This window comes from Gossypium hirsutum, chromosome D04 (genome assembly GCF_007990345.1).
Source record: "Gossypium hirsutum isolate 1008001.06 chromosome D04, Gossypium_hirsutum_v2.1, whole genome shotgun sequence".
Lineage (NCBI taxonomy): Eukaryota > Viridiplantae > Streptophyta > Magnoliopsida > Malvales > Malvaceae > Gossypium > Gossypium hirsutum.
This window is the reverse complement of record NC_053440.1, coordinates 32,067,956-32,079,886: the sequence shown is the minus strand read 5'-3', so window position 1 is coordinate 32,079,886 and position 11,931 is coordinate 32,067,956. Positions and strand designations below refer to the sequence as shown.

Here is an 11,931-nt window from a genome sequence, read left to right as displayed (position 1 = left end):
TTTATTACTTAATTTGAATTTAAATAAATTTAATAAAATGTTATAATTAACTAATAATATTAACAATTAAAGGCTCTACTTAACAAGTTAAACACATTTTTTTAAAGGTCAAATCTCATTAAAAGAATATATGTACACATACTACCAGATCAAACTCATTCACTTCCCAAACTCAACATTCAGTACAAGAACTCCTTCAACACGTACTATCACAAACCAATAACCCAAACAAGAACAAAAGGAGTTTACGTACTTTAGAAGTCATTTTATTATAGAGATTTGATCAAATCAGTCTTTCTATTATTAAATAGATTAATTTAGTCACTGTATTACTAAAAACAGTCAAATAAGGCCAAATTAGAGTAGTGATAAAAATTTTAGTTTAAAAATTTATCACTTATTGTTTAATAGAGTTAATATTTTTAAAGTTTTTATAGTTTCGTAAGTGAAATCTTTTGTTTGGAATTGAACTGTAATTGAAAAAATTTTAAGACATTTTTATACCATAAATGTTAATTCTATTACATTTTGGACTTTTTTATTCTCTCAGTCCCTATAATACAAGGACCTCTCAAGTACTTTAACCACATAATGCAAATAATCCGAAAACATTTAACAAATTCACAATTAATACTAAATTTATTTTTATTAACAAAATTAGAAATTTTGTTGGAACATATACTACTGTAAAACAAACTCGTTTGCACTAACTGGAAAATAAATGAAGATTAAATGAATAAATTATTAATGTGTTGTGGAAGAACTATTGCCTTAGAAACAAATTCGCCATGATTGGTGTAATTGTATAGTGGATGTCGTCTACCAAGGTTAACACAGTTCTTCGATATTCGTACACCCGAATAAGGAATGTAGAACTCAATTGGTATTGCTCTTTTGAAATAATCTAAAAATAGAATTAATTGGAAAAATCACACTAGGATCGAGTCTCAAGAAAGTTTGGAGGGGTCATAGACGGTCCTGCTTAAAACCCAAACTCCTAGACAGAATTTCTTCTAATGCAATTTAAGAAAAATTCTAAAGTTTTAGAAAGAATGAGAGAGAGTCAAGAAAGAGTAGAAGAAGCTTTATTTTTTTCTGTTGTGTATCAAATGAAGGAAAAATACCTTCTATTTATAAGATTTTAGAAGGGGAAAAAATGTAATTTAGTAGAGGTAAAATTGAACTATTTCCATGTAATGGTCAGAAAAATATTTAATATTTTTGTAACTGTAAAAAAAAACTGTTTGTAACTGTTGGAAATAATGGTTTGTAACTGCTGAAATAAATTTACATTACTAACATTCCCCTACTAATGCAAAGTAATTGAAAATTTTGTAAACACAAGAAAATATATGAGAAGAGCAACATCAAAATTAGTCGCTTAAGCACTAGTATCTTGTGGATTTGAATGAAATGAGTGATTTTTCTCTTAACAAGTGAACGAATTTTGAACTTGTTAAGATAGGGGTTAACTCATGACACACGACTACTCTCAAATCCAATTTATGTTCCGTGATAGATTAACAAGTTTTAGCCAATACACCTCGGGATGCTGTAAGTGCTTTAGAAAGACTGCCTAATGTCTTTCTTAGAAGATGGCTAGTTCTTTACACTTACGTAGGTGATTTTAAGAATTCTATCTCAATATAGACCATCCGGATCAGGACTATGAAATCATTAACAGCATTTATAAGCTCATCCTCTCAAATTTAAATTCGGTGAATTCATCAAGTCCTTCTCACTAGAACCACCTAAACTCTGGGATATGAACTCCTTAAGAGTAATAAACTCAACTCACATGTCGGTAAGTTCATCAATTCTGTCTTAATAGGACCACGCAAACCCTGAGCTATGAATTCATTAATAGTAAGAACTTAACCTTATGCATGTGCATCGTTCGCCATAGGATAGATAAAATGTACACTATGAGTGTTTCCATGGTTTTGTTTGACCTCATTGAACTTAGAGAACCAAGTTGGGTATCCACCATGAATTCCTCAACCACTGGGTTTAAGACCTATCTCCCTTGACGAATCAAAAACCATTTTCCTACTTAATCCTTTGGTTAGTAGATCAGCTAGGTTACTTTTTGACCTCACGTATTCCATAGAAAGTACTCCATTCTTTATTAAATGTCTCACAAATTCATATCTTATACGAATATGCATGTTCTTACCATTGTAAACTTAACTTTTAGCAACACAAATTGCAAATTGTGAGTCATATAATAGAGATATAGAAGGTGCCGATTTTTCCCATAAGAGAATCTTTGTAAGTAAATTTCTAAGTCACTTAGCCTCTTGCTCAGCTAAGTCAAGAAATATAAACTCTGACTCCATTATGGAGCGAGCAATACAAGTCTATTTAGTAGACTTTTAAGAAATAGTTGCTCCTCTCAAAGTAAAAACATACCCACTTGTAGGGCTCACTTCATCATCATCAGTTACCCAATTTGCATCACAATAATCCTCTAGGACTACAAGGTATCCGATAAAACCAACTCCTAAGCAATCACTTTAGAGCATTCCAATGCTCATTGCAAGGGTTATGGGTGTATCTAGTTAGTATACTAACTGCATAAGCAATATCAGGCCAAGCGTATTTCATCAAGAATATAAGACTTCCAATATTTTAGCATACTCTAATTGAGAAACACTATTTTCTTTATTTTTTAACAGTTGTATGTTAGAATCATATTGAGTTCTCACAGGGATTACATCAAAGCTATTAAACTTTTTTAACACTTTCTCTATATAATGAGATTTGTTTAAAGTAAATCCCTTTTTCTGATTTAGTAATCTTAACATCTAAGATTACATCTACCTCTCCCAAATCAGTCATGCCAAATTTAGTAAATAAGAAATTTTTGGTTTTATTAATGACTTCTATTTTGGAATTGAAAATTAACATGTCATCCACATTCAAACTTATGATGACACCATCAGAACCAAACATCTTAGAATACACACATGTGCTTGCACCATTAACAATAAAACCAAAACTGAGAATAGTCTTATGAAATTTCTCGTACCATTATTTTAGAGCTTGTTTGAGACCATACAAAGATTTTTTGAGTCTGCAAACTTATCTTCCATACCAGGTGCCACAAACCTTAGAAGTTGGTCCATGTAGATCTCCTGATCCAAATCCCCATTCAAGAAAGTTTTCTTAACATCCATCTGGTGTACCAACAAATTGTGAATGGGAGCTAAGGCAAAGAAAACATGAATAGTTGATATCTTAGTCATAAGAGAGTATGCTTCAAAATAATCTATTCCAAATTTCTGAGTGAATCCATCTGGTCTAAGTTTCTTTCTAAAGGCCCATTTGTTACTAATAGGTCAAAAACCTTTAGACAAGTCTACTAGTTTCCAAGTATGATTAGACATAATAGATTCTAGCTCATTATTAATAGCATCTCTCCAAAAACTCGCATCTATTGATTTTATGGTTTCATCATATGTTTTTGGATTTTCATCTATAAAAAATACATGAGCAGTAGAATCTCTTATTAAGTCTAAATCACTAATTTTAGTTACAAAGGAAGTAAGGAAATTAGGTCCAAAACTAGTGATACCATTAAATTTGTAACAACCTATATCCGACCCAACCACTGGGTCATGGTTACCAAGTGTCACAAGTAACTCGAATGGCTTAACAAATCCTCTAACCCGATTTACTTACATTGCCACTATTCAATCTTAATAATTTCAGGATTTACATCAGATTTCAGAATTTAAATTTCGATAAAATCCCTTATCATACAAGCTCTAAGAACTTACAAACTTTCTACCTTAGTAAGCATATTAGTTATTCACAAATTTTGATTTGAGACTTAAACACAGATACACTAATTTAATCCCTAAGGCGTGGCTTCCAAAGGTTCCCCTATATATATATAAACGACTTCTATGCCCATCCCACAATTTGACGATGTCTGGCTTGATCCCTTCACTCGATTACCGAGTCGAAAAATTTATCTTGCAAGCAAACAGTAAATTCGTAAGTTCCATTGAACTTAGTGAGATTTTGTAAAAGAATGCAACAAAAATATTCCATAATCTTCAAGAAATAAGATTTAAAACAAAGATTTCAAACTTACTATCTATCTTTGACATTCCTCAGATCTTACAAGCGTGGTTGATGCCTTGTTCTTTTTCGCAGCTCACTGCTGGTGGATTATTTCTCTATCTTATATGCAAGTGCGACCTTTACAATAATGGTTCTCTATGGTCTTGGCCTGATCCTGCCTTATCCCAGATTTCTTTATACCTTAACCGATGTAACTCTCACAATTATTCACATACTTGGATATAAAGTTCATCGCCTACCACTGACTGTCTTCCACTTATGTTCTCATTAAATTTGGATCCTTACCTTGATCCGTTCATCCAATACTAAATCAAACTTAGGATTTTCCACCTTAACACTTCCTCCAGTCCAAACTCACAGTTTTAAGCATGTTGATAAGCTAACTGAAATGATGCCTCATCATCTTAACGGATTTGTACTTTACAATTTAGCCCTAAGCTATTAGTTTAACTTCTTTCAGTCTTCTAAATAACTGGAATTAACAGATAGTACCTAATGAACCATCCCCTTCGCTACCTGCTAGTGGACTACCTGCCTAAGGTAGCTATTGGCAGACTTCTTTTTTAGTTCTGTGGATTAACCTGCGTTACATAGTTTTGGTCATACATTCTTTCTTTCTGTAGATCTTTGATGGACCCTGTCGATCGGACCATTTGGGCGATCATTACCTCCAAGTAAACTTTGGCGGACTTACCCGTCTCTTACTACCTTTTACGTGCCGATCCTTAGGCTTAGGCTTAACCTTCGCCTGATCACCTCAATATCACCCCAAATACTGGTTTAGTCACTAAACACCGTCGAACCCGTACCAATGGTTACTTCATACCTTAATTAAGTTTTACTTCCTATTTCCTCTACATTGTTAAGAACCACATATGCCAATTTCTTTTCCCGTAACAATTTGACAGATTCCCTTATCAATAGGCTTAACTGCATTCTCAGAAATTTCTACCAGTTTTTCTTATCCTTGTAGTTTTGGCAAATTTCTTAACTATCCTGCTTACCCGCATTTTCGGACGCGTCATGTTCCTCCGATCATGCTACTCTCCATGTGAGTCAAACAATGATCTACTTTTTTTATCTGGCCAACTTCCTAGTTTAACATTTTGGTAGACTTTATCTAGCCGTAGTCTGGCCATGGTCTTACACGGTATGAACCCATGTTTAATGTCCTAGAGAACTCTATATATTTCCATAGCTAGTTATGGTCTTACACATTATAAACCCATGTTTACTGTCCTGACGGGCTCTATATGTTGCCATAGCCTAGCTATAGTCTCACACATTATAAACCCATGTTTACTATTCTGGCGGACTCTATATGTTTCCATAGCCTAGCTATGGTTTTACACATTATAAACCCATGTTTACTATCCAGGCGAACTCTTTATATTTCCATAGTCTAGCTATGGTCTTACATATTAAACCTCTCTCGAGATGTCACCCCATAAGACCTATAAACCCCTGTCACGGTGTCACTCCATAGAGTCAATAGACTATTGCCACAGTTTCACTCTAGCGAGTTAGTCGATAGCATTCCACGACACTTCCTTACTCCCTTATATTCCCTTAACAATCGACTCATTCCTCCATTCTGCTAATTATTCCTAACTTCATCTACCCATCCAAATAAATTACCTTTGTACTTTGTGTATAATATAATCATGCATTACACACACGAGCAAGTTACTTATTATAAAATACATAGTATGCCATTTATTCAAACACCATATTTCATTCAACAATCATACTACTGTCCTGACGGGCTCTATATGTTGCCATAGCCTAGCTATGGTCTCACACATTACAAACTCATGTTTACTGTTCTGGCAGACTCTATATGTTTCCATAGCCTAGCTATGGTTTTACACATTATAAACTCATATTTACTATCCAGGCGAACTCTTTATATTGCCATAGTCTAGCTATAGTCTTGCATATTAAACCTCTCTCGAGATGACGCCCCATAGGACCTATAAACCCCTGTCACGGTGTCACTCCATACAGTCAATAGACTATTGTCACGGTTTCACTCTAGCGAGTCAGTCGATAGAATCCCACGACACTTCCTTACTCCCTTTTATTCTCTTAACAATCGACTCATTCCTCCATTCTGCTAATTATTCCTAACTTCATCTACCCATCCAGATAAATTACCTTTGTACTTTGTGTATAATATAATCATGCATTACACACACGAGCAAGGTACTTATTATAAAATACATAGTATGCCATTTATTTAAACACCATATTTCATTCAACAATTTTACTTATACAAGTTAAGCTTCCACAACATATTCACTTCACCATTTCCACACATAATCACAGATTCAAATAACTCAAAACAGTCACAACACATTTTTATCAACCACCAAGGGTAGTGTACAAAAACTCACTTGAATTCCATTATCCTCATCAGCTTAGCTTGTCTAAACGACAGAGTTCATCCAGATAACTAAGCATGACAACCATTTATCAATTAAATCGAAGGTATACAAACCCTAAAAACCCAGAATCCATAATTATACAGAAACTTTTTCAAAATTCTTACTTTTCTTTCCTTTAATCCAGGAGTATAGAGAGGCTTAGGGCTCACCAGCTTATCAAATTCTTAGCTTCCTAAACTTTGAACCCCTTATTCACCACCTCATGCAGAGCTTTCTTGAACATCCTTTTCTTTTTCAAAGCAACCAAAGAAGACATTGGAGACGAGAAGGAGATTACCAGTTAAATTCGAGAGAAATTTTTCCTTTTCATACGTATATATATAACCAAGGCTTGCATGATCTCCTAGTTTATCTTAGCCAATCACTGATAATTATTTTGTCTCCCATTAGGGAGATAGTCGGTTCTAAACTAACTAAACCAAAATTGAGATCAACTAATCATAATTCAGCCACTAAAATTTTTTATTTTCTCGATGGAGCCCGAAAATTTGCTAATTTATTCAATTTAATCCTAACTTTTCTTAAATTTTAAGACAATAAAGATAATTGAGTGTGACAACAGTCCTTTATCTTTTACTTCTCCTAGGTTCCATATTATCATTAAGAGTATTTTTATTATGTGTACTCGAAGAAGAAACATGTTCATCTAATTGTATATCAATATTTATACTAGATTTCTTTAAAGGAAAAACATTCTCAAAGAAAACAACATCTCTAGATTTACATATGGAATGATCATGCAAAGGCATGAATCTATATGCAACATTATTTAGAGCATATACAACAAATACAACATCAACAGTTTTAGACACGATAGTATTCTTTTTAAAATTAGGCAAACCTACTTTTGCTAAACACCTCCACACTCTCAAGTATTATTGATTAGGGGCATAACCTTTCCACAATACATATGGGGTACAATCTAACTTTTTATGAGCCACTCTTTTAAGAATATGTTTTACAGAAAGTACAGTCTCCCTCCACATACTGTTAGGTAAACCAGAACTTAAAAGTAAAGCATTCGCCATTTATTTTAGACTTTTGTTTTTCCTTTTAGCTATGCCATTTTGTTGTGGGAAATAAGGAGTAGAAAATTCATTTATAATATCGTCTTTCTCGCAAATCTCTTTAAGAAAATTAATGTCATATTCACTACCTCTATTAGATCTAAGACGTTTTATTCTCCTTTCAAGTTGGTTTTCTACTTCTGATTTATAAAGAAGAAAATTTTTATCAATTTTATGTTTTGATCTTAGGAGATAAACCTTTGTGCATCTAGAGTAATCATTTACAAATATGATATAGTAGCATTTTCCATTTTTACTTTTTGTGTTTCTAAAGTCTGCTAGATCATTATGAATTAACTCTAATAATTCAATCTTCCTATCATTAACAATTTTTAAGAAATGTCTAGCATGCTTGGTTTCAACACAAATTTTGCATTTATTAAAGTTGATATAATCTAGATTAGGGAGTAAAGTCATTTTTATGAGTTTTTTTTTAAGAGAATGAATATTCACATGACCTAATCTAGCATGCCACACGTCAAAAGATTCAACAACATAAGCAGAAGTGGTGGTTGTATTATTATTAAACATAGTCTCAATAAAAAATAACCCTCTACTCAGATAACCTTTCCCAACATAATCTCTATTACAGGAAAGTATAAGTTTATCGGATTCAAAGACTAGTTTAATTCCTGCCTTATTAAATAATCCACCACTAATTAAATTCCTACGTAGGGCAGGTACATAAAGGATATTATTTAATGCTAATGTTTTTCTAGAAGTAAGTTTGAGAAAAATCTTTCCTTTACCGAGTACTTCTGAACTGCTAGAGTTACCCATGTAGACTTATACACCTTCAATTGCACTTTCAAACTCGATGAACATTTCTCTGTTAGCGCATAAATGTTTGAAGGCGCCTGTGTCTACAATCTACTTGACATTATTCTCGACCAAGTTTACTTCAGAAACTACAACATCTATCACCTTATTTGGATTTTCAACTAGATTTGCTTGTGGTTTGCTTTCATTCTGACGGTCAGAGCGTTGATATGCTTTATGTCCAGCTTCGACACACACGTAACATTTCATAAGATTGTTATGTTTTTTTATTCTTTCTTGGTTTCTTGAAGTTGACAACCTTTTTGTTCTGATGTTTTACTATTTTCTTTGAACTCCCAACATTTTTAAACATGTTTAATTTGGGACCAAAATTAGAACCAAATTCCACATGTTAGTTTTTAAATAAAATTGACTTAAAGTTATTAAAGCCTTATCCTTGAGACGACTGGCTTCCTCAATCTTCATATGGCTAATCAGTTCTTCCAGAGGAATGTCCCACTTCTTATGCTTCAGAAGATTATGGTAGTCGGACTAGGATTTTGACAGTTTTTCATTCAGGATGCCTGCTTGGATAATTCACATATCTTTATCTCTTCAGCTAGGATGTCGGAGACTAACTTCTCGTAGACGTGTACTTGATCCATAATTGGCTTATCATCAGTCATTTGAAATTTGAGCCACTCTCCAACGACATATTTCTTGACCCCAGCATCATCGACTCCATATTTCTTTTCTAATGTATCCCAAATGGACTTAGTTGTCTTGTTTTTGAAAAATAGGTCAAAGAGGTTGATAGTCATGTGGCTTAACATGTGACCTCTGACCATTTTGTTGTCTTTTTCAAACTCAAACTTTGTGGCAATCGACATCCGAGTCTTTAAGAACGGTGACAAAATCTCTGGGTTTTTCAGTGATAGGTGGATTTGAAGAGGATGTAGTCAACGTTAAGTTGTTTGAAGAATATGACCATCCTTTGGGACCAATAGTGGTAATTAGTTCCATCAAGAGGTTCGAGCTTGGAGAGATTAGGAATATATTTGTTGATTCGGGCAGACATGTTTAGTAGTAGTAGTAGTAGTTCATTTCTAATTGTTGGAAAATATACTATTACAAAACAAACTTGTTAGCACTGACTGGAAAACAAATGAAGATTAAATGAATAAAGGTTTACTATGTCATGGAAGAACCACTGCCTTAGAAACAAATTCACCCTGATTGGTGTAATCGTATAGTGGACATCGTCCCCAAAGGTTAACAAAGTTATTCAATATTCGTACACTCGAATAAGGAAGGTAAAACTCAATTGGTATTACACTTTTGAAATAATCTAAAAATAAAATTAATCAGAAAAATCACACTAGGATCAATTCCCAGGAAAGTTTTGGAGGAGTCACAGATAGTCCCGCTTAAAACCTTAACTCCTAGACAGAATTTGCTCTAATGCAATTTAAGAAAAATTCTAAAGTTTCAAATGAAAGAAAAATGTCTCCTATTTATAGGATTTTGGAAGGGACAAAATGATAATATTTCAGATAACGATCAGAAAAATCTTTAACATTTTTGTAACTATAAAAAACCAGTTTGTAACTGTTGGAAATAATGGTTTGTAACTGCTAAAATAAATTTGCATTACTAACAATTTTAAGCTTAATAATATTAGCAATTAATTTTCTTTAAATCAACCCTAAAATTCGAATTATATATTAAAAAAATTGACAAAATTATCTTTAGATATCAAAATATATAATTTTTGTCAAATATAGATACCACCCTAAAAAAATCATCAAGTTCAAAATAATACCTTGAAAGGATAATTATTTATAGATGAGATTTGATTGTATGACTGTGAATTTACAAACCTTATTTAATATATATACAAGTTTCAGTAAAAAGTTGAATCCAATGCTTTTACTTTTAAGCACGTGAATTTCCTTTAAGCGAAAGCTTTTCATATAATTTCATTTGTTAATTTCATTTGTTAAATAATCTTAATGAATCATGTCATGTTGAACTGAAACCAAAGTTTAAGCGTGCATGCAATGGTAGAGGAGCAAAAACTGCTGAAGATTACTAACAAGCTAGTTGGTTTTCTCTTTCAGGTGATTGCAAAGATTCAGGGGATGAACCAATGCTTAAGGCAGTCATCCCTAGGCAGCAATCACTTCAGTCGGAACATGGACTTGGTCAGCCCATGGTAATCTTCCATAAACCGGCTCATCTCACCTTCTTACCTTTGTTAATAATAATAACCTTTTTGGACTCAAAAACTGTAGGTTTGTGCAAAATATCCTTACTTAATGGATCAAGGCTATGGAGTTTTCCCTACTTTTGGACCTCAAATTTCGGTTTGTCTCTTCCACTTTCTCTAGCTAACAACTTCACTTGAATTAATTATACTGCTGGAGTTTTATCGTCATATATGGTACTGGATCTGCTTATTTCTTTCTGATCTATCAAATGATTATGAAGCCAAATATGTGGCAATGGATGCTCTACGGTTGAGAGATAGCTCCAAATCATCTATAACTGGATCTGTTTGATTCTTGCTAACCCTCATGACTATGGTCGAAATGTTCTTTATCTATATTATGCTCATGTAACCCATATGTATGAAATTAGGGTCGTGTTATGCTGCCGTTGAACTTGGCTACTGAGGACGGACCCATATACGTAAATGCCAAGCAGTACAATGGAATCGTTGGCGATACCGTGCAAAGGCTGCACTTGAGACTAAAGTGACTAAAGCTCGGAAGGTATATGATCTTCTTTCTTTTGGTTTCTGAATTCTTTAGTTGGGAAATTTTTGGCCCAAGCTTTTATGGAGACAAGTTGGATATGGTATATTTAAACAGTACTAGATGATTCTTGACTTGAAAACTGCATGAAATATTTAGATTATGCTTTTGTCCTACAGCCATATTTGCACTACTCGCGCCATCTGCACGCAGTGCGTCGTCCAAGGGGAAATGGTGGCCGTTTCTTGAACACAAAAAGTTCAAACACCGGAAAAGATGGAATGGAGATGATGAAAGCTAATGAAGGGCAACTTTCTCGGCTTACAGGCTCACAAATTTCTCAAGTCCTACAGTCTAACAGTGGAACCATCAACTCGTACAAGGAACCAAATGGAGGAGGCTCAACATTTTCAGGGTCAGAGGTGAGCAGCAGCATGTATTCCAGGGGAGATCTCAGCAAGTGGGTTGCAATAGCAGATAAGTATTGTTGCAACCTGAAAATTTGATTCTAGGGGGATTGGTGGGGATTCGGTTTCCCACTTTCCCTGCAGCAACCAAAGGGATCGGGTTTCGGTTGCTAGGCAAATCATTCTTGGCTCATCTCACTTAAAGCTCTTCTTTACCACTCTCAATGCCATTGCTCTCGAAGGTGTGGTGGAAGATGCTCAATTAAACCTAGTGTAAGATATATAATGTGAGTGTTTCCACTGATCCAACAAGAAAGAAACTTCAAAGTTTGTTTAATTATTATTATTATTATTATTATTATTATTATTATAATACTAAATGTGTAGAATTGTGGAGTTCCTA

The 11,931-nt window shown here is 33.8% G+C and overlaps 1 protein-coding gene across 1 annotated transcript in view; it reads left to right on the top strand.

Moving 5' to 3' along the window:
* The window catches only part of LOC107898209 (nuclear transcription factor Y subunit A-2), a 12,643-nt gene extending 1,016 nt beyond the window's left edge, over nucleotides 1–11,627 (top strand). The window contains exons 2-6 of the mRNA XM_041091407.1: nucleotides 10,486–10,580; nucleotides 10,660–10,731; nucleotides 11,006–11,121; nucleotides 11,179–11,224; nucleotides 11,301–11,627. Of these exons, the coding sequence (XP_040947341.1) occupies nucleotides 10,486–10,580; nucleotides 10,660–10,731; nucleotides 11,006–11,121; nucleotides 11,179–11,224; nucleotides 11,301–11,627 (656 nt within the window). The remainder of the gene's footprint in view (nucleotides 1–10,485; nucleotides 10,581–10,659; nucleotides 10,732–11,005; nucleotides 11,122–11,178; nucleotides 11,225–11,300) is intronic.
* The last annotated feature ends 304 nt before the right edge of the window (nucleotides 11,628–11,931 follow it).